Source organism: Callionymus lyra, chromosome 14, assembly GCF_982586985.1.
Source record: "Callionymus lyra chromosome 14, fCalLyr1.hap1.1, whole genome shotgun sequence".
Classification (NCBI taxonomy): Eukaryota; Metazoa; Chordata; class Actinopteri; order Syngnathiformes; family Callionymidae; genus Callionymus; species Callionymus lyra.
In genome coordinates this window covers 18,262,278-18,286,059 of record NC_141831.1, presented here as the reverse complement: position 1 = coordinate 18,286,059, position 23,782 = coordinate 18,262,278, and the positions used below count along the sequence as shown (strand labels likewise).

Genomic DNA, 23,782 nt, shown 5'->3' with positions numbered 1-23,782 from the left:
TTCATAGAAAATAACATGCAGTTATTTTTTCAAACTAAGAAATCAAACGTCCCCTTTTTCTTCTTATAATAAAGCAAACGTACAATTATAACAAGTAAAACACTTTTATTTTTCACATATTATCAGATAAGCAATATTTCCAGCGTACCCAGCTCGATTTGATGGCATTAAACTTAAAAAAGCCAATTATTCATAGAAAATAACATGCAGTTATTTTTTCAAACTAAGAAATCAAACGTCCCCTTTTTCTTCTTATAATAAAGCAAACGTCAACTCCAAAGATTGTGACTGTATAAGGCCAGCCTCACAGCTGAGTTCTGTTTGTCCCTCAACATTTTAATCCAATTAATCAACAAAAGAGCCAAAACGAACAATAATCGACATGGTGCTCTTAGAAGTGATTGATGGTCCACATAGAGTCAGTGTAAATGGATCCAGATTTATCTCGATTGCCCTCTACAGACTCTCTTCTATCGTAGTCTACTCTATTTTCCCTTCCAACAAGTCACAGCAGAAGGATGTTGAGGCTGTGTCTAGTTTTGCGTGAGATTTCTGTCTCATAAATATTACACTGACCAGAAACTGTTTCCATCAACTGAGAAAAATCTCTAAAAAAAAAAATGATGTCACAACACGATCTGGAGATTTTATTCAATGCGTTTGTGTCTTCTCGTTTAGACTATTGTAACAGTTTATTTTTGTGTCTAAACATTAATTACATGTGTACTAAACATTAATTCTGGCCCGCTCAAGCAGAAGAACTCTCATTTCTCTGATCCTTAAAACTCTTCACTGGCTGCCAGTTTCTTTCAGGCTCAATTTTAAAATTCTGGTTCTTACTTTCAGATCTATTCATGGTCAGACTGCTCCTTACATCAGTGATCTGATCCAGCCTCACACCCCAGCTCAGGCTCTTAGGTCTCTGGATCAGAATCTGCTGATGGTTCCACGCACAGGTTTCTGGACCAGAGGAGAGAAATCCTTCCAGGCTGTTGCTCCTAAGTTTTGGAACGATCTTCCTCTCCTTCTGTGTTTGATGGATCTACTGACTCCTTCAAGAAACATCTTAAGAAATTCTTATTTGTGCAGGCTTTTCCCTGACTTTCTGGGACTCCTGTGCTTGTCTTATGTGTCTTGATGTCTTAAGTATATATTTTAATTGTTTATTGTTTGTGATTGTTAAATCGCTTTGTGAACCTGGTCCAGAAACGCTCTAGAGATAACCATTACTTACTTACTTACTTACTTACTTACTTACATTCAGTGAGATTGGCTGGGGCCTGTTTTTCTCTTCTTTTATATTCAGTTGTATAGTGTTTTGAGATAACTGTCATGATTTGTCACTTTCAATAAAATGAAATAGAATTTAATTGGGGAAAAAAGCGGCACACAGGGATGTTCAACCAATGCTCTTTCCTGCTAAAATAGTTCTTTAAACGTTCCTTAAATTATTTAAGACATGCAAACAGTGACTAACAAACAGTTTATTTTCTTTAATTAAAGAAAGATTTTAAGAGGTTTGGCATAGAACAACTAACTGTGCTTTGAACTTGTGTCTATTTTACTATAGCTCTGGAAAGTATGGTAGTATACTTGTATAGTATAGTACTAATGTACTAGTATAATACTATAACATAAGAGTTTCCATTTCATTTTTTAGATACATTTCAAAACATCTAAAATGTCTTTAAAAAAACTTTTTTAATAATATTTGAGTTTACATTGTGCAGTTTAAACATTTCCATAAAGTGATTGAAAACCAGGTGTTGTTGTTGAGGAGGAGCAATGACGTGTAGTGGCAACAGATTAGTCTCTCGAGTAAAAAGTCTCCGTATAAAAGCCTTCTTCTGTTGCTGTGTTTGCCTGATGAGCTCGAATCTAATGGTCACCTATTGACTGTGAGATGGAGAATTACACCTATAACAGCTATCAACTGCAATTGGAGGGTTTGGTGGTCCCACCCGCATCTACCGTCCCTGTCTTTGTTTCTTTTCTCTTATGCTATATACTCATTCTGACGGCCAACCTTGGCATCCTGCTGCTGGTGGCGCTAGACAAGAACCTGCATCAGCCCATGTACCTGCTCTTCTGCAACCTGCCAGTCAACGATATCCTCGGAAACTCCATCATGGTTCCTCGTCTGCTGGTGGACTTACTCTGTCCTCCAGCCCAACGCATCATCTCCTACTACGAGTGTGTGGTTCAGGCGTTCACCACGCACATGTACGGGACGACCTCTCACACCGTCCTCATCATCATGGCCTTCGACAGATACGTGGCCATCTGCGAGCCGCTCCGCTACGCTTCCATCATGACCAGAAGAATGGTGGTCAAGCTGACTATCTCTGCTTGGGGGGTGGCTTTTATATTAGTGGGGATTCTTCTGGGTCTGACCATTCGGCTCAACCGCTGCCGGACTCTTATCAGTAACCCCTTCTGTGACAATGCGTCGCTCTTCAAGCTTTCATGCGAGAGCGTGTTGATCAACAACATCTATGGTTTCACGTTCACGGTAGTCTTGTTCACCTCATCCATGGGCAGCATGGTCATGACCTACGGACGGATCGCGATGGTATGTGTGATCAACAAGGAGAAGAGTCTGAACAGCAAAGCGCTGAAGACGTGCAGCACACACCTGTCTGTGTATCTGATCATGCTGCTGTGTGGCATGTTAATCATCATGCTGCACAGGTACCCTCAGTATTCTGACTTCCGGAAGTTATGCGCCATCTTGTTCCACATCATTCCCGGCATCCTGAACCCCATTATTTACGGAGCCCAATCTGGGGAGGTCAAGAAATGGCTTCTGTCTAAAATTACGTGGTGCAGAAAAACATGACTAATAGGTTTTCTAAAATATAGAAATAAAAAGTTCATTTTCGTTTTGTGCTTTTGCTCCGTGAGGTACGAGAGCGTCTGTATCATCCCAGCTGAGGGTCTGTGGCACACTTGAATGTTTTGACAAAAAAACCCAAATACAATCTTTCACGCACGTCTTTGTTAGTGTTGCAAGTCGACATATTTTCAATGATTCAAAAGCTATTTATTTGTCACGTGTGGAGAGAGAAACATCCTGTCAGACTGAGACACTACAGGTGCTTCCATTTAAACTGTAAGACACTCTCACATGTACACACACGCACACATTTTATTCAATTTGAAGTGTAATTTGTTTCCTCAAGAATTAATGTTGACTATACTTTTATTGCAAATTGGAATGTTAATTTCTCTAAATTCTGTGTGTGTGTGTGTGTGTGTGTGTGTGTGAGAGAGAGAGAGAGAGAGAGAGAGAGAGAGAGAGAGGAAGTTTGATGGTTGCAGCAGAATAGTGCGAGAGCTTGTATATGTTACATGTCAAGTGCGTGAATTTACATCAGGAAAAGTATACGTGTAGGAAATAAACACACAACCTTCTTAGTACTCAGGAAATATTTAAGAAGATTGATTAAAGTTTTATTGTCATTATTGATATCATTCATATAGTTATGTTCCCAAACAAAGTCCAAATCAACAGTGTAACATTGTGAATTACTTTTTAAATATCTTTTTATTTATTGTTTGTTCTTAAGTTCTTAACTGTTTGAATGAAGCTCACAAATATGATATAACCACAGTTTAAATATCTATGTTGAAAAGTGCATCTTCAATCATATAGCTGCTACAAAGAGTTAAACCAATTAAAGTGTTTACCTTCTCCCGTCTCAGACACATTGACAAAATGCATTCCAAAGTTAAATAAAAATGTTGCTCCCTCTTGATCATTTTCTCCTTGCCTCGTTTGATCATGTGAATGTTATTTACTGTTACAGAAGCTCAGTAGAAAAGTTGGATGTTCTCTTTCACTCCTGTTGTCACAAAGGCTCCATTCAACATACCACTTTACTCTATATCTTTCTTACTTGACCACCATACAACATTTCCTGGTCCGTGTCAATGTATAAAATGTGTCCACTGTTGCAACTAATTCCCTGCTGACAGCACTTAAAGTAATTCATAGATAGTTTCCACTTTTAATGGATATACAGCTCTTGAAAAAAATCAGAGATCGCTGCAAAATAATCAGTTTCTCTGATTGTACTACTTATAGGTATGTGTTTGAGTAAAATTAACATTTTTGTTTCATTCTATGAACTACAAACTAAATTTCTGCCACATTCCAAATAAAAATATTGTCATTTAGGGCATTTATTTGCAGAAAATGACAAATGGTTAAAATAACAAATAAGATACAATGTTTTCAGACCTCACATAATACGAAGAAAACAAGATCATTCGTTCAGGTCTGGAGATTGGGCTGGCCATGACAGGGTTTTGATCTGGTGGTCCTTCATCCACACCTTGATTGACCTAGCTGTGTGGCATGGAGAATTTTCCTGCTGGAAAAAACTATCTCCAGATTTGGAGAATATTGTCAGAGCAGAAGGAAGCAAGTTTTCTTCCAAGACAACTTTGTATGTGGCTTGATTCATGTGTCCTTCGCAAAGACGAATCTGCCCAATTCTAGCCTTGCTGATCATCACCGATCCTCCGCCAAATTTCACAGTAGGTGCAAGACAATGTGGCTTGTAGGCCTCTCCAGGTCTCCGTCTAACCATCAGACTACCAGGTGTTGGTTAAAGCTGAAAATTGGACTCATCAGAGAAGATGACCTTACTCCAGTCCTCGACGGTCCAATCCTTATGGTCTTTTGCAAACTTCAGCCTGGCTCTTCCCTGCTTATCATTGATGAAGGGCTTTTTTCTAGCTTTAAACGACTTCAGCCCCTGGGAGCCTGTTTCGAACTGTTCTTGCTGTGCACTTCACCCCAGCTGCCATTTGCCATTCTTTTTGTAGGTCACTTGATGTCAACCTATGGTTTCTGAGTGACATTAGAATAAGTTGACTGTCATCATGGTCAGAGTTGTTTCCGCCCCCTGCCGGTCTGTAGCTTTGTTGTCCACATTGTCTGCTGCTTGAGCTTGTTCTTATGAACTGCCGTCTTAGAAATTTTAAGGATGGAAGCAACCTGACGCTCACTGTATCCCTAAGCCAGTAAATCAGGGTTACCCCACTAAATATTGATTTCTGAACTCTTCCTAAGTTAAAACTTTAGCATTGTGTTGTTTTAAAATAAATATGATCTTGTTTTCTTTGCATGTGAGGTCTGAAAACACTGCATCTTATTTGTTATTTTGACCATTTGTCATTTTTTGCAAATAAATGCCCTAGATGACAATAGTTTTATTTGGAATGTGGCAGAAATGTTGTCAGTAGTTTATAGGATGAAGCAAAAATGTTAATTTTACTCAAACACATACCTATAAGTAATATAATCAGAGAAACTGATAATTTTGCAGCGGGCTCTTAATTTTTTCCAGAGCTGTATATGAGTCATACATATGAGGTGACCGCAGCCTCCTGATCGATGAAAATTGCAAATATAAATAACACAAGCTTAGAACAATTTTAACAATAACTGTAAAAGTAGGTTATAAATATTGTATACACATATACTGTATCTAAAATGAAGGAGTAGTAGCAGTTTAAAGTGCAGAAAAGAAGAGCTTTCTGATCTGAGAAGGTTAGCGAATTTCTTTTCTTTTTTAACAGCTTTATTCACAGTGTCTGCGGCCCTTCATACAGACAAATGATGTATTTTGCTTGTCCGCGGTATTGGAATTGACGTGTGTCCAGGCTTGCTCTGGGGATGAAGATGGATGGACCGTTTGCAGTTGTTCTTGAATGAAGTAAATAACCTGATCTATGTTGTGTATGACTTTTGCCGAAACAGATAAATGCCTTTGATTTTAAATGAAAGTCTTACACAACATACATTTGTATGTCATGTACTGCCATCTTTGCATTAGTAAATGACATACACTAGAAACCTTTGTGTGCACAAGTTTTTATTTTTGCTTAGTTAATGCTAATGGTAAATGCTAACCTTAGTTAATGAAAGTCTGAGAAAATTATATGATAACAGTTAATTATTTTTAATTATTGTTTTCAGCTGTTGCATTTATTATTTAGTTATTACTCAAATATGTCATAAGGTTTGTTAAATCCCTGCTAGAGCTCAACTACTCTAACAGATCCTTGTTTGGTCACAGACATAAAAACCTTTTATTAATGACCTTCTTTAAAACATATTCTGGCTTCTTGTGTTTTCCTTTGCATAGCATGTGTCACTAGATCATTTGTCTTGCTGTGCGACTCTCCATCCCTAATCTCGTCTGAAGTCAATGTTGATGTTAAGTCAGGTGGAAAAATGTTTATTTTCGTTAGTAGTGTTTCTCTTTGGATCGGTGTTGCAGCTTCTCATGAACACTGTCACGATATATCAACTTTGTTTTAGCAAATGTAGACTTTCAACTAATCACACATACCAGGTGTGAGTGTTTTCGTATGTTGTCATGTGTCTGTATGATGGGCCACAGACACTTTGGATAAAGGTGTTGAAAAAGAAAAGAAAATCGCAATCCTTCTTAGATCAGAAATCTGTACTGCGAGAAAAAAAGATTAAAGGTTGATTAAAATATTTTCGACTTTAAACATTGAAACCATCTTCTCAATTTTTTTTTTTTAATAGCAGTTAATTATTGAACAAACACCAAAAGTAAGTAAATAAGTAAAAGGAAATATTTCAGTCAGGTGTGGAATGTACGGTAAATGATTGGATCGTGGCATATACATGAACCGCCAGCACTAGAGGTGAGGATCAACAACGTCCAATGAGCCAAACGATGAAGATGATTCCTAATTTACTATGCACATGACATTTTTGTCAGACTTTCTTACATAAACAATGCAGTTCATTTTTCTACTTTGAAGTCTTAAATTGTTGGAGTAGAAATCAAATATTATTAAACAAAACAATTCTATCAGCATTTTTGTCAACCCCCCCCCAAAAAAACCCCACACTATTCTAAATTATTAAGCACAAAGACAGAGTTTCAAAATCTTTTATGCGTTTTAACGAACAGAAAGGCCATTTGTTGAATTTACATAATTGGTGATTCATCATATTTGTTGAAATCAAAAGCTATTTTGGTCATAACAACTTCAGTGCATTATACTTTTCAAAAGCTTTTCAAAAGGTGAAACTGTTGTGCATATTGTGCATACTAACCTTTTTATTAAAAAATAATAGATTAATTGATTTTTTTACAAAGGTAATTTGTCAATTTGCATTGATTTTGTAAGAAAATTGTGGAAAATAAAAATCACATCTGCAAAATAATTAAGAACACAGCATACCAAAGAACTTGGATTTGGAAGTAATACAAATGCTAAAAATAAAAGAAAGTGATGAATAAAATATATACTTGATAACCATGATGGTGCTGTTGATGATCATTTCGGTCAGGTCAGCTTGAGTTTCCTCAGCGACTTTGAGAGTGTTTTGATCAATATGAAAATGACACAAATCTCAGTTTGGATGCAGATAGTTGCTCCATTTATTATCACTATTTGTAAACAGAACAATACCATTGTTCAATCCTTATGCCATTTAAAACATTTTTTCTACATTTTATTTTGTAGCTTTTAATTCATGTTAAAGTTCTATTGTTTAGAATTGTTTTGACTAGAGCTTGGCAACATTTGTCCAATATATTCTTACACAGGACTTCTTCTGTTATTGTGCAGTAGCTTTTATTAACAATATAATAAACATAATGAGGTTTAAACCAAACGTATGTGTTCAACCAGCACAGCGAAAAGGCATCAGCTTGATGATGCTGGTGCGCAGCTCTCGGCTAAGGAGCCCATAGATGACAGGATTGATGGTTGGCGGGATGATAATGAAGAGGATGCTGGAAAATTTCTTAATGTTCTCTGAGAATTTAAGCCGAAAGGACACGACGATCACAAAAGTGGCGATTTCATAGATGATGTAGACAATTAAATGCGTCCCGCAGGTCTGCAGGGTTTTTCTTGGAATGCTGCCGTCCACTCTGTAGCGAGAAATGGTTGTGTGAAGGATCTTGATGTACGAGAAGGCGACGATCATGAAAACGCTGGAGCTTAGCGTGTACGTCATTGCCAGACCTGTCAATCATCCCAGTTTATCATTGCACTGCAAATTTTGAGTGATATTTCTGACATGTTCTCACCATAGATGTTGTTGGTTGGAGTGGGACTGCAGGCCAGTTGCAGGATACTGCGATTGCTGCAGTACACATGACGGACCAAATCCCTGCACAGTGGGACGTTGATATGGAGCAAGAAAAGTGGAGCGATGCAGAGGACTGCCACAATCCAGATCAGTGCAAAGGTGCAATGAATCCGTGACGATGTCATGATAGTGTTATAATGCAGCGGGCTACACACTGCAAGGTACCTGTTGACAAGCAGGGAAAACTCTATAGCAATTAATTATGAAGCATTTTCGTTAAGAAGTATTTTCCAAAGCATTATAATTATAATTAAGTGTTCTTTTAAACAAAATGACCCTAGACCTACATTTAACTAACATTGGCTATTTTCGTAACCCTTGAGTTATCTTCACTGCATATGTATTTTAAGGAGGTCGATCACCTTGACACAAGGGATACCACAAATTTGTTTTCCGGCCTTTGGGTCACCTCAAAACTGAGATAACACAATAGTTTATTTTGAATTGAATTCTAACTGCATACTTCTGTCTTAATCTCTGGTTTTCTTAGTGAAACTGAAAATTGTCAGACAAGAGCAAGTGAAAATATAAAAAAACAACACTAGTTTGATGTATACCTCTCTTTACAGAGTTGAAAATTGCATGCATATAATTGTAATTGTAAAGTGTACTATGGCATACATACTACAGATACACTTTAAACTAATGAAAAACAGCAACAACATAAACCTCTGCAAGGATCACTGAATTAGAAAAGGACCTAAATGTTCCAAACATTTTTAATCATAGAAGATTTTGCTCAATTTAACACACAGACAAACACACGCACACACACAGACACACAAACACACACACACACACACACACACACACATTATATATATATATATATATATATATATATATATATATATAAATTAACATTTGGTTGTAAAAGGAAAAGTATTAGCTGTCACAGAAAAAGAGATGAGGTAGTTTAATTATCAGGATTATCTCTTTGTATAATGATATGTTGTGTTTTGGCCCTTCAAATCATTTACAGTATGGATAGATTATCGACATGTCTTTATAAAAATAACTGTCAGCACCACAATACAATTAAGAATCTAATGTAAACTTCATTACCTTTGACATAAAGGTAATGAAGTTATAAATGTTACAGTTTATTCAGTTGAATTATTTTTTTGATTGTTATTTATTTATTGCGGTCAGATGTTTTTGAACCGCAAAATGGTCAAAAGGAAAACAATAAAATGTCTTTAAATAACAATCACAAATGTTTTTTTTGGAGAGATAAAATATCGAGATTCAGAAGAAAATACAATTAAAAAAATAAATATCCAGACGCTTCAATTTCACCATTTATGTGTTTCTAATTCTTTGAATAATGATTTTGTGACACCGTTTTCTATATAAGCATTAAGATCAAACATTTAAAATAAGGTTCATTATTTTTAATTTAGTATGGCATCACCAAAAACACAAAATAGAAAGGAATGTTATTTTCCGGACCAAACCTGTCATAGGACATTGCCGCTAGAGTCGTCTGCACAGAAGCACCATACATGTGAACACCAATAGCCTGCATGATGGCAGCAGCATACCCGACCTTCTGCTGGCCATTCAGGAAATGGGACATAAGGCGTGGCAGCACTGCAGAAGCCCCCAAAAGGTCACACAGAGCCAGGTTGAGGAACATTATGAACATGGGTCGGTGCAGCTGCTTGTCTATTGCTATGACACAAACCACCACACCATTTCCCAGCAGCACCAGAATATAGTTTATCATGGTCAGACAGAAGAACAGTGGGCCGAGTCCTGATGGGACCATGAAGCCCTCTATCGTGAGCATAATAGGCTGCTTGAGAGGAACAGAAAGGTTCTGCATTAGATACAAATCTGATTAATCACTCAAAAAAGTCACTATTATGTGGGTGGTCAAAAGTGTCAGGTCATAAAAGATCAATAACTAAATTGAGCTTTTTGTGGAATCCTTGTGAGGTAGAAGAGAGAGATGTTAAGCAAGCTGGAGCAGCTCTTTTTAAAGACCTGTGGTTCTGCCCAACATGATAATGCAGCATCATACAACTGCCCCCACTAGCCCACTCCCATATGACGACAGAAGTCCAGCCCCAAACATTTTTTTTCATCATCTTAGTACAGCCATTAATCAAAATAAAACAAGCTATTATTTGATATTCTAAAATATCTCTTGTGTGTGTAGAAAATCTTTTAGATCTTGAAGTTCAGCTCATGAAAAGTGTGAGCAAAAACAAAATTATTGCGTTCGCATTTTAGTTAGGTGTAAGTTCATTTGGATCTATTTTTTTTATGGATGTAGACTTTCCATGTGATACCTGTATGTCATTAACTCCGTCAATGCAGAGAATAGTCGGACAAGGTCAATAACTTAAGACCTGTATATCCAGAACCATCAGAGCAACAGTTCAATAATGTTACCAATAGCTGAAAGACCACTGTAAGACAGTTCTGGATTCGAATAAACAACAGGTTTGCCGAGGATTGTAAGGTGGGTTGTTAGGGAAAAATGTGTCTTTGTTTTTGCTGTTTCAGACTTTTAGTCACAAAGTCATGATTGCTTTGCTCCGTTTTCATTGTATTGTTAAATTTAAGAATGTCTGTTTCACCACTAAAGCAGTTTTTTGACCGTGCCAGATTCGAATCAAGGCACTACTTGATGTATTTTCACACCAAGCACAGGTTTGTGATACTCAAAGTAGGCCACATGTCAATTGAATATCCAGAGGTATGAAAAAATGAACATAAACATTTTAAGTTTTAGAAGTCATGATGTGAAGGTAAGAAATGTGTCCACATAAGGAACATGTGCAGGTTTAAGCCTAGTGTTGTCACATCCAGCATTTTACTAAATTGACTAAATAAAACTTCAAAAAGCCTTTTTTTTTAAATATATGTGTATGAACCGAAAGTCCACTGTTGCTAATCTGGTCATTTCACTTTCTCCACAAAAACATTGTGATGGTAAGACGTTAGGAAAATGACTTTAGTTTGTCATTGCATAATAATGGGTATGAACTTCATCAACTCATCAACAGACTGATCGGACCACAGACACAATTTCTATTAACAGTGATTTTAACCCTGACTGAATCTTTCTACAGTTCATGAGGCCACTGTAGTTCGAAGTATTTCTCATCAATGAGGCAAATGCAAAATATGTTAGCAGTGACAATATCAACCCAATTAATAAGAATGTGATCACTTGGACTGTGGCCTATGTTTCACAGATTCAAATGTTTAACTGTTAACATAGATATCTTCTGTGATGCTTCCCTAATCGAATGGGTTGAAACTGATATGTTTTCTACAATTAACTATAAAATCAATGTATAATCTCTGAAATGTGTAAAGGTTATTTTTTTCTTCAATGGCATGGCCGGTATCTAAGTCAGTGGAGACTAAAGTTTAATTTAATCAGTGACATGTTCAGGGACAGCCGGACACTTCTCCAGAGAATTAAACGTTAAAGGTCTAGTGGTCAATGTATGTCACATCATGGGACTTCCATCCAGTCAGTTATAGGTAATTAGGGATTCATGAAAAGTGACTAATGCAGAGTACTGAGGTGCGTCTGGACAACATAATTATCTGGTACAGAAACTTTCCATTGTGCTTTCTTTTTCATTCACAGGGGGCTTATTCCTGCAGGTCCAGTCCCAGAGGATCATTAGACAAACATTTACATCTTCACTCTCCGAGGATTAATTACAAACAGACCTTCAGAAGTGTTTAGATCAAGCTAATGATTGTCAACAGTTCCACTGTGACGAGGAAATATCAGAGGAGTTAAATTAGTGTTATTGTAACAAGTGTGTCAACAAGGACATTTTCTTCAAGCAGAAAAACATTATTAGAGTTTAGCACAAGGCCACTACAACGAACGTTGCAAAACAACTTAAAGTGACCACTGTAGACAGTTTATGCAAGACTTTTGAAGACTAAAAATATTTTTGTCCTTTGTAGTTTTAAGAAATAAATTATATTAGTCAACAACTATGATGAAATACACATCACTGAATCCTGTATATTTAAACTCTTTTAAGATAACGTATCTGACAACTGCAAAGGTCTCTGGGAACTTTCAACAGCCAAATGCTTGTTGGCTCTAGAAATTACTAACAGACTTTTCAGGTAAATTCACAGACAAAAAAGTAATAATTTCCATAATTTCTGTTCTATTATTATTTCAGTCTTGACTGTGTTTAGTTTTGAAAAAATATTTTTCTTTTGAACAACATTCGCTTGTGACCGTTTAAATATGATCAGTCCATATCTATAATGCCCACATTAAACCGGTCCGCGGTGCAAAAAAGGTTGGAGACCTCTGTATACACAAGCCTTAACCTGGTTTGGGATGAACATTGGACTTTTCTGCTTAAATAACATTGACACAAAATTGATTACACTAGTCTGTCAATACCAATGACACATTCTGAATGAAACAAATACAGTGTGTGTTGCGTATTTTCTCCTCATCCATATATTTATTTCAATTTTTTAATATTTTGCACCAATATCACCCGGGCCTCAAGTTTGACACACGATGTCCATTCCATGGGTTTTTATTGTTCTCCGGGCTCTCTCATAGCTGTGTTTGAATGTTAAATATGCAATGATAGCTTGATATCTCTATTTACCCTTAATAGTAGTTCATAACCATTAGCTTAAACTAATTCTAATTTACCAAATGAACCTTCCTAAGGGATTTATAAAGTGTTAGCTGATGTACTGCATTGATGTTAGACGAGGTTTGAAGGAATGACAAAAAAATTTTTTTAAAAACAATCTTTCGAATACATGTGAATTTTTGGATATGTCTGGGATGTCCAAATACTTTTGGTAGCGTCGACACGTTTAACCATTTTTCCAGGGATCGTCATCAATGAAAATCCGTTGGTCCAAATTTGAATATGTTGACCTCTGTTGGATGCTTTTCTAACTGCAGCCTTAATATTAATGAAACGGGGAAAAGAATCACGAAAAATACAGGATAATTAATATAAGCACTTGAAAAAAAACCTCAGTAATAATTGGTGGATTAACTGTTTATTCGTTGTATTTATGACAAATGCTGTGACATGTGTTTTTTTCCCCACAAAACCAGGGTAATCATAAAAAAAAACATTGATATTCAGATAATACTACTATTTCGTTTGTCACTGCCTATACCACAGGTCGAACCAACCTGTTACCAGGTGGGAAGGTTGAGACAAATATCACATAACTAAGAAAATAAGAAAAAACAGCAAATAAATTAGTTAAGGAAATGTATTGCTTACAACCTTGGCTCCTGCAATGGTTTGAGTGACAGAAACTCTCGTCTGTGACTCAAATGGTGTACTTTAAAAATGCATTACAGTCTTGTAATATCTAGAACAGGTGAGGGTTACAGGGTGGTGCTGCAAAGAACACTGTTTTTCTTCAGATGATCACACTTGTCAAAGATGAAACAAACTCGAGGAATAAAAAAAAGTTTGGCTTTTGTGCAGCAAGACAAACAAACAATACAAAGTCACATCTTATTTTGTCACTTCTCCTTTCCTTTTTTTAATGGATGGATTTGATATTTAAAAAAGTGAATTTTCAGTTTCACACAAAGACAAGTGGTGGGCGTGCTGTGTAGAATTTTTAAGTAGAAAAAAAACACATCTAGGTTCCCTTTTTAAATGGCCTTTCCGAGGATTAGGATGCTCATGAAGAAGACCATGATGAAGAAGAGCCACATGAAAAAGCGGTCCATTACCTTCGCGACTTTCCTCCACTCACCAATTCGTAGTTGCGCGGCACGTTGCTCCTGATAAGAGCCGGTTATGTACGCCACGTTCTGGAACAGTTCCCTATTAGTACAATTGCATCGTACATTCAACGGTAACGGTTTAACTTCAGCGGTGTCTTCTTCAGTTGATGAGGACTGCTTGACATGGCCCTGACCAGATCCTCCACCTCCACCTTTGCGGGAGCTGTTGGACTCATCGCCTTGAAGTTTTGTTTCTTGTTTCTCCTCCAACTGGTTGATGGTTACAAACAGAGTGTCCGTCTTGAGTAGATCGGCCTCGTCAGTCACTGTTCCTCCTCCACCGGCCTTTCCGTTCACGTCCCAGTTGGTCCCCCTCTCGGTTGAGTCCTCGGAATCCAGTGCAGTCTGCTTTTGTGATGTACAACCAGTCAGGCAGTTTTCCCCGACCTCATACACAAAGCAGATCCGGGCAAGATAGTGTAGGATGAAGCGCTCTGCCCACTGAGGGACAGGTCGAGCCTCGGACCCACAGTGATGGATGTTCATGATGAAGATAGTGAGAGCTGTAGATGCTGTGACCATAGTCATTGTGGCAATGTAGTATTTTCCTGAGAATGAACAATAAAAATTACATTTAATCATTTATAGGAAAAGTTGTATTTTGCACCCACAAACACAGAGTCGTAGACAGTAGAGAAAAAATATCCTAAAGTTCAAAATTCGGTGGCAGTTAAGGAAAGTGCTTCAGATGCATTATGTAGTCACTGAGGTAATCCAACTCAGATTTACTCCCTTTTAGATCAGACACGTCCTGGTTAAAATGGATGAAAGCTTGTGTTGGTGTGTTAGTGGCGTCATGTTGCTTTTCAGTGGAATTTACAGGTTAAACTAAACTTGAAAACGAAACTGTGGATCAAAACTATTGTAAATGGATAAATACTAATATCATTTTTTCTTGAAATCATAAATTGAAATAACTTTTTTTATGGAAAAGTTTTGTAGGTCCCATATTTTTATGATTCAATACTACTTTAATGTTCACCAGTTGATATCATGTTCCATGAAAATTTAAGTTTGTAAATTCTGTTGTCTAACAAGCTGGTTATGAGTAACAGATAGTAGATGTGGATTGTCCAGAAACTTCCCAAAAATGAGGAAGACATTTTATTAAAATAAACTGTAACTTTTGTGTAATGAGGTAAAGTTATGCTTTTCTGTTTTAAGTCTTAAAACACCTTGTTTTACAGGAGAGAAAAAAGTTTTTGATTAATAAATAAGGAGAATTAGTGGCTGATGTCTCTGACCTACCTATCAGTGGGACGCTCTCCGATGGTGGCATACTCTCGGCCACTAGCAGCTGAAACACAGTCAGCGCCAGCAGCACTGTGACTCCCAATGACACCTTTTCGCCTGAATCAGCAGGAAGGTAGAAGCCCAGCGGTGCCAGGAAAGAGATCATCATGCAGGGAATCAAGAGGTTAAAGATGTAGAAGGAGGCGCGTCTCTTCAGATGAAGCGTAAACGTGATGTCCGGATAAGGATCTGAGCAACAACCATACAGGATCACATTTTTCTTCGCCGGCATTCCGAGGACCTGTGAGGTGGTAGAGCTTGATGTAAGCCAGTACATTTCAATCTAAACTAAAGAAGTTGCAGATTACCTCCCACTCCACGTTTGGAACAAAGTCTGCCAAGTCAGCACTGTCCAGTGCATTCACCAGATCCATTTGATTTCCATTGTGAGTCCAGGAGCCAAAGGTGAGGTGGCACTCCTGTAGGTCAAACGGGAAGAAGGCCACGTCCACAGAACAAGAGCTTTTGGTGATCGCTGGCTGATCCCACATCACCTGCCCGTCGCTCCTGATAACTACGTTTGTCTCCATGGAGCTGGAAAACTCATCGTCGGCACTGTTACAGAAGAACGTCACAAAAATATAATCCAAGAACCTCCAACTTTAATCCTCTCTCAGAAACCCTGGTCTCACCTGTTGTACAGAACGATGTCAGGCCTCCACACATAGCTGCTGGGAATACGGATGGTATCAAGGCCGTCGTAGTCTTCTTTCTTCCAGGCGAGGAAAGCGTCCATCCACACCTGACGCACCCACAGGTAGGTGGTGAGGATCTGGTTACGCTCATCCATGTCTATGATCTGTGAAAGAGTGATCTGCAGAGTCACGTTGATGATGTGATCCGTGTCCGCGACTGGTCGCAGTGCGTTGGTGTAGTTGGCGAACAAGTCGGTCATCAGCTTCTGGGCAAAGCGACCGTGAGCTGCAAAGCATCCTGAAAAGAAAAAAATATGATAAAGATGTGTCATCGTTTTAAAGAGTATTACTGTGAATTGTCACTCTTACTACTGTAAAAGCAAACTTACTCTTTTGTTACAAGTATTTAGATTTACAGTTCTATTTTTAACTTCAACTCAAATCTAGATGCTGCAAAATGCTTCTTAAAGTGCAACTAATGTGTTGATTTAAGTGTCTCTTAAAATGATCTTGGAACTCTATTGTACTCATCAGTATGAGTCTCTTTGTACAAAACTTCCTTTTTATTGAAATATTCACATAAGTAAATGTACTTAAGCCCCACCCACTGAAAACACTTTGTTTTTCTGGAGATTAAATCTTGTTTACTATACACAGGCTCACTCTACTGTGATTAGTTAAGCATCATAGTTTGTCACTTCGCGTCATCAATCTAGAAGTCGCCACCACCAAGGGATTGTTGTCTAAACAAGGCAGCATGTGATTACAGAAGGATGATCGGAAAACATGCTGTTCAAAACCTTTTTTTATTCAATATAAAATGGATTGTTCTAAAATTTGACTGAGTGCAATTTACTTTGAGAATGTTTCTTAATCTGAGTTATATTCTGTCATTTGGGGCTATATTGTGTATGCTACAGATGGTGTACATTAGACGGAACTTAAGGTGCAGAGAGTGATTCTTATAGGATTAATTATAAATGTTCTTATTTTAGATAAAGATATATTTCGGAAAATGAACTTCAGACCTAAATGAATCACAGAAAGCTTTATAGTCTGGTTACTATTGTTTATGTCAGAACCAGTTCTATTTTTGAGAGTGCAGCTCAGGGTCACCAGCAGCGCTTTTTCCTGTATTTATGTGACCCTCATTAATTCAAGGATAAAACTATAAAACTGACCATGTAGAAAAGTTTAAACTTACAATACACTGACAGCTTTATCTTGCACTTCTTTGATGATTCATTGTACATTCAACTATAAATATAACTTTTTTAAAGCTCTAGTTTTAAACATGTTTCTTTTTTTTAAGGGCTTCGAAAATGGTTGTGCCAGTCAAGATCATAGTGTTTCCATTTTTATTTAAGTTCTGCTTTGTAGCAGTCAGATCATTTGATAAAAAAAGGAAGGACAAAAGTGTATACTAAAACTTCAAGGACGCTTTTTGCTGAATGTATCCACATTCTCTTTAGACTAGACAATGTAGTGATTGATGTCAATGTGATTTGATTTTTACATTTGCTGTAGTTGAGTTGCAAAAATAAATAACACACTTCTTTTATTACCATCCAATAAATATAAAGTAAAACAAAGACATGTCAAAACAAACATTAGATGATTGGTATTGATGGTGTGTTATTGAAGATGGAATTTGGGAAGATGATGAAAGGGGATGATGAAGTGGTAGAGGCTGAGACATTGGTCTCTGATGAACATAAAAGGAAGTGAGTGTGTTCTGTTGTCCAGAGACCTTGGGATGATAGATGGCCGTTATATCGACCGGAATTTGAGTCTTGGAAGCTTTTGTACTAAAATGGAAGTGAGACTTGAGGTAGGAACGTCCTAAAGTTCACAGGTTGTGATGTTCTGATGCTCTGATTCTAATCTCAACAACAAACCAGCAACAAGAGATGACTAGAGGGAGAAAACACGTGGATGGGCCAGCGGAGAATCACCATAAAACTCAATGTGGCCTTTATAGGCAAAATACAAAAAAAACAACTAACAATTGGACACAATAATCTTTTTTTTTTTTTTTAAGAACCTGCTGTGGATAAAGCAATTAGATTTTATTCTGACTACAGGGAAGAGCTCCCATCTTAATTCATAGGAGGAAATATAATCCAGCAAATGAAATGTCACAAGGTTAATCCCAGACTCAACACTAACTGCTGCACAGCCCATAAGACACATAAAGATTCATCTTTTCAAACAAATTCAGTGGAGTTTATAAAGTATGATCTTTAAATGTTGCTGCCAAAAAATGTTCCCGGAAAGGAAGCTTTAATTCTTGTTGGAACCCATTTAAGACCATATTAATGCTTCACCATATGTTTAGGTTTTTATCTTAAATCAAACATATCAGACATCTTTTTGCTGTAACCACTTTTAACTTAAAAAAAAGCAACAAACTTCTAAGTATTTTTGTGATTAAGGATGAACAAAAGTTAATTATGAAAAGTCTTTCTCACCTGGAAGAAGGAAGAGAAGGAGGAAGTGGGGAAGCGTCCGCCCCACGCAGGGAAACTTCATCCTTCAGCAGATTATCGATCCTGAAATATTGATCAGCCAAAGGGATGAGTGACCAACAGATGGATACGAAGACAGCGACTGGACTGCGAGACGATGGGGGAGACAGAGGGGAAGGAGAGTGACCATTACGTTAAAGCAGACCTGTGGGAGGACAGTGGGGAGGGAGAGGAGGGAAAGGAGGTGGAGGATGAACGGCACTGTGAGCAGTGGAGGGGGAGGGGTGGACGCAGTGGTCAGAGTATGGACCGTTTTATTCGTGACCAAGTGAGATCTTTTATTTAAAATCTACTTCACCTGTGAAAACAATTTTGAAAAAATACTAAATAAAAAAAGGTGCATTCATTTCGATTGTCCCTAGGCGTTTGGAGCGACTTTCTTTTCAATGTACCTTTCCAGGGTGTCCCGAATCATCACACTAACAAAGTTGTTGCCTTCCATTGTCTTTTAAGAAGAAATTAAATCATGAAAAATAATTGTTTTATGATTTAAAAATGTTTTTTGTTTTGCAAACATGTACCTTTATTGAAAATCATATTTTTATTGCCAGACTCTCTGACCTCAACCTTTCAAAAGTATTTTGGTTTTACTTTTAACCAAAAGTGAATTTCTTATTATAGTTTTGAGTAATTGAGTTAATTTTTTATTTTTTATTAATCAATTCATTTTTGGCTCAAAACTTTTTTTTTCAAACAAATATGCATTTTGCTGTGGACCAAAGTTTTTGAGGAATTGGAGTTGGAGCGCGGGGAAAAGGCAACTATAGTAAATTCTGTTTTCCAAGATTTGAGGATAATCAGGAAATTGTTAATGGACCTGAACAACTTATGGTCTCACAACTTTGTAACGAATCGAACATCTCTATTGCCTCCCACCCTCACGTCTTCATATAGCTCACTCCATCTCTGTCTCCACCGGACATGTTAATAAGTAACCACTCTACATGGTCTCAACATTCAGGGCCTCCATCAGAAAACACTTCTTTACAAGCTGATTTCTGACCATAACTACTTTCAGTTAGCTAGAATTAATTGTACAGTATGAAAATGTTTTCTCAAGCATTACCAAGGGTTGCGTAAAAGGAGAAGCCAAGTATTTTATGTGTTCACTGGTCAAATCATCAAGTCATCTCTGGTTTACAAAGTCTCTATGGTAAGTGAGGTTGATAGATGTTTTTGCTGCCAACTTAATTAAAGTATAGTTTCACTGTTACATTCAATTGTATGAAGAACTATATACGTATTGTTTTTTTTTTACCTTAAGGCTTTAGAAACAATTGATACTTAGGATTCAAACATTCGGAACTGGTATAACATCAGATAATGTAATTAGGGTAAAAGTGTCATCAATTATAGATCGACTTATTAGTCTAAGACCAAGGTGTGAAGTTGGGTCATGTGACCCAGTGAAGGAACGGTGAGTCACATGACTGGATCAATGAACTGGACTCTATAATGATTATCTGTTGAGTTTAAATAAGTTAACATTAATAATGTCGATGCAAGATTACAACTACATTTCCCCCTTTATATGACCCGAAATGTTGACGTGTGAAACTTAATAACAAGTAAACTATTTCAAATTATATTAATTCCAAACGGCTTTAAAAAAACAAGTAAAAAAGGATGGTGAAAAAAAGAAATCTGTCTGACGTCCAACAAGCTTTTTATCTTTCCTGAAGAAGTGGCCGTCCCCCTAAGAGACTCACTGAATCCTATTCAAAATGAAGGTTCCGACAAGTGATTAAAAAGATTATCAGAGATGCAATTAAAAAGTAGACGTTGAGGTCTGACTCATTCACCCCCGATTTAATTTGACTAATTTCCTCTCCGAACTTAGCCACAAGGCAGAAAGAGAAAAACTTACCATTTATTTTTTGCACACAATTGAGGCCACTTCTGGTTTCATATTTTCTTATATTTCTTGGTTAATTTGTCCAATATAGTTAGTTGGAAAAGTCGGTGATACTTTGGCTCTCCCTGGTGGTCAACTGTAGTGCAAACATTACTGATATATTTTAAAACGAATTAAAATATCATTTAACCACTAGGTTAAATTAAATTATTTATAATTAGACATATATCATACACTGGTTCAAGAACACAAAAGTGTATTTACTATTAGTAAGATTATTCCCGAATTAAACAATTTAATATCAATAAAGTTCTACCTAACCTAATTCATGCGTCTCATATACATATTTAAGAAACATTAATATCCTTGCACAAAGTTAAATTGAAAAGAGCTCCTTATTTGAGGGCCAGATACTTTTGTGTGTCAGGACTATCCTGCTAGAAACACATGTGTTTTTTTTTCCATCTACAGCACTTTAGGTTAATTAAAGTCAAAGAAAATTCTATGAAAGGTTAATTGTGGAGGGAAGACTCTGGTACTTAAGCTGCAAGTCTGACTGTGAGTGTAGCAGCCATACTGATAACAGCAGAAAATGTGAAAGGCGTGTAAGTCAAGTGTAAGTTTTATTTTTTATTTAAAAACACAAAAGGTATGGAAAATATTTTTGTGTTGTAGTTGGATGTCTTGAGAAAACGACCAATATTTACACTTGTCTAACAATAACATTTCATTGTTTTCTATTTCCTAAACGTTTATCCATTTTTAGGTGAACAAACAGACAGGTAGAACACTGACAATGATATGTCCTCCTTGACTGAAGTAATTAGACAAAAAAGAAAATACTATGAATCATTCATAGTCTTCACTCAACACATACAAGGACCTACCGTCTCTTCTTTTTTAATATCACAATCCGAAATGTTTATGTACAGCATCAAGAAATAAAAGCTAGCACAAGCTCCGTAAATTTGATAGTTCAGGCTCCTATAGATTGGACTAGTGCCGACGCAAGAATGAAATGAATTTTGGGATTTTAATAGATGACGAGACGCTTGGTAAAACCAACATCTAAAATGAGAACAACTACTTGTTTCCATGCAGCTCTCCTTCACAGCTTCATACACGTCTTGTTCCAGCAGTTAATATGGGTCAGTAAGAGTCTCAATACAACTACAGACCATAATTCCTCCTCAACCACTGCAGCTTCTTTGCTGGACCATTGATCCTTAAAGTCCATTCAAACCTTGCTCAGATCATTGTATTCAAACTGATATGAACAAAAATATCCTTAAAACATTTTAATATTTAACAAGCGTTTAAACAACATCGGCGTCCCCTGCTGGTAAGAGACACAAACTACAGCTTAATACCGGTCTCTTCTTCTGTCATCTCGATCTCTATCTTTCCTTCTGTCATCTCCCTCTCTCCTTCTTTCTTCTCGCCCTGTCTCAAATCTCCTACCATCATCGCTATCACCATCTCTCCTCCTGTCCTCCCTGTCCTTCTTTCTTCTACCGTCATTACTTCTCTCTTCTCTGTCTTCCCTCCTGCTGCCTTGTACTACTCTCTTCTCATCCACGTCTTTCTCTCTCCTTCTTTCATCTCTTTCCATTTCCAGTGTCCTGTTTCCAGTTTCTCTGGTCCTCCCATCCCTGTCCATTTCTCTTCTATTGATACCTCTTTCTATCTCTCTTCTACTTCCGTGTCTGTCCGTCTCTCGTCCCCTCTCTCCATCATCATAACTCTGGTTCTGTCTTACTGGTGGCCCCTTGTTTGTGTACTTGTTGTAGGCAATATCTTCCTTTTCTTGCTTTACTGCAACAGGTGTGTTGGAAGATGAAGAAGAGGACTCCCGACTTTCCCTCTCTTTTTTCTTGTCTTTCTTCTTCTTCTTTTTCTTTTCCTTCTTGTCTGTAAATAGATACACTTGTTAAGCTGTTTAGAGATGAAAGAACTGAAAAATATTTCACCTTTCTTGGACTTCTTATGAGGGACAACATACTGCTCCTCTTCCTCTTCCTCTTCCTCCTCAGAGGAGGATGAGGGTGGTACTATAGCTTGTGGAGCGCACCCTTCCTCATACAACTGTTTGGTCACGTCATCGATATCATCAGAATCCTTGGGTGGACGGTAGTCTTTCACATGGTCCACGCGGATGGTCCGTCCTTTAATCTAGGTGAAGCACAAAAATCATGAACCGGTTTTAAAATGACTTCTGCAGCAAAGCTTGTTTGCTCACCTTAATGCCATTAAAGTTGTCCACAGCCAGGATTGTAGACCTCTGGTCATCGTAACATAAAAAACAGAATCCTTTAGACTTTCCAGTCTTTTTGTCTCGCACCAGGTTAATGTTGACAACTTCTCCATACCTATGAGGGAATGACATTCAATCATCTTAAGAGTGTGTATAAAATAAAAATATGAATTACAAACTCACTGTGAGAACACACAGACGAGGTCGCCCTCTGACAGCTCATATGGAAATCCACCTAGAAAAACAAATGTGTCTGTGTCAGATAAAAACACAAAACACTAACAATAAACTCCTTAAATTACCAATAAAGATCCAGGCGCTGTCCTTGTATATGTTGTGCCAGGAACTTTTGTCGTTCACACCAAGATTAGCTTCACGCTCATTCAACTCATTGATCAGCTTTACTTTAGTCAAAGGGCTGAAATAAAGACGAGGATTTTACGGTATGATCTGAATCATGATCACAAAAAAGTAGAGCGTACAGCTGTTGGTTTAATCTACAAGTCACATACAATATCCACTTAAAACCGGTGGACTGGGTTGTTTTTTTTAATGGTTAGCATTTTCATCATTGCAGCATAAACATTCCCACATCCTATTCCTTAGCACTGACGACCATTCGAGGTAAAATGTGAATCCACTTTATACGTAAAAAATGGACATCCGATTATTATGTCATTTTATGGTAATGTCTCTTATTTATTTTAAATGCATAGTATTGTATTCAATTAATCTATTTGATTGCATTTGTATTATTTCGTTGTATTCTTTAATTCCCCCACAACAAATTCCTGTGTTGTGTTTACAACGCTGACCATAAAAGGTTTCGAATTCTATGAATTCCGAATTCCTTATGAAATGCTGAAAAATAATAATTTCACTATGAAAACAGAAACTTTAACATAGGTAATAATCAGAGAGCGTAGTTTCTGTTGTTCAAGCAGCACCATAACAATCACATGTTTATCCATTATATCGCTTATATTATAGTGTGATTTCTATGATCTTTCTTTTGTCAGATTACAGCTACAAACAGAAATAAGACAAATATACAGAAATGACATTATTATTTTCGTTTTAAAAGCAAATATAGTTAACTTACTTCATTTTCAACAGGCGCAGTAATCACGACGTACCAGCGGTTCAAAACGAGAACTACTTCCTGTTAGAACAGATGATCTTCTGCCACCTAGTGTCTGGATGCTATTACAAAAGAAACGACCAACAACTTGTAAATGTGTCACTTTCCCCAAATGGTGTTTGCATTAATAATATCAGTTTTA

General features: G+C 37.1%; 4 protein-coding genes across 4 annotated transcripts; 1 reads left to right on the top strand and 3 right to left on the bottom strand.

Moving 5' to 3' along the window:
- The first annotated feature begins 1,903 nt into the window (after positions 1-1,903).
- Positions 1,904-2,839, top strand: or70b1 (olfactory receptor, family 70, subfamily B, member 1). Its single transcript, XM_087808140.1, has one exon. The coding sequence runs from the start codon at positions 1,904-1,906 to the stop codon at positions 2,837-2,839; it is 936 nt and encodes a 311-aa protein (XP_087664266.1).
- Positions 2,840-7,681: 4,842 nt separating this feature from the next.
- Positions 7,682-9,947, bottom strand: LOC148066314 (olfactory receptor 52E4-like). The gene is made up of 3 exons (XM_087808139.1): positions 9,608-9,947; positions 8,094-8,228; positions 7,682-8,028 (listed from the first exon to the last, which is right to left on the bottom strand). Exons 1-3 carry the CDS (start codon positions 9,945-9,947, stop codon positions 7,682-7,684), a joined length of 822 nt encoding a protein of 273 aa, XP_087664265.1.
- Positions 9,948-13,164: 3,217 nt separating this feature from the next.
- Positions 13,165-18,774, bottom strand: LOC148066313 (neuronal acetylcholine receptor subunit alpha-10-like). Its single transcript, XM_087807559.1, has 5 exons — positions 18,334-18,774; positions 15,860-16,160; positions 15,536-15,782; positions 15,183-15,468; positions 13,165-14,482 (listed from the first exon to the last, which is right to left on the bottom strand). The coding sequence occupies exons 1-5, from the start codon at positions 18,392-18,394 to the stop codon at positions 13,800-13,802; spliced, it is 1,578 nt and encodes a 525-aa protein (XP_087663685.1). The 5' UTR covers positions 18,395-18,774; the 3' UTR covers positions 13,165-13,799.
- Positions 18,775-20,851: 2,077 nt separating this feature from the next.
- rbmx2 (RNA binding motif protein X-linked 2) lies at positions 20,852-23,654 on the bottom strand. The gene is made up of 6 exons (XM_087807560.1): positions 23,602-23,654; positions 22,802-22,917; positions 22,683-22,734; positions 22,485-22,614; positions 22,216-22,417; positions 20,852-22,156 (listed from the first exon to the last, which is right to left on the bottom strand). The coding sequence occupies exons 1-6, from the start codon at positions 23,604-23,606 to the stop codon at positions 21,609-21,611; spliced, it is 1,053 nt and encodes a 350-aa protein (XP_087663686.1). The 5' UTR covers positions 23,607-23,654; the 3' UTR covers positions 20,852-21,608.
- Positions 23,655-23,782: the final 128 nt, after the last annotated feature.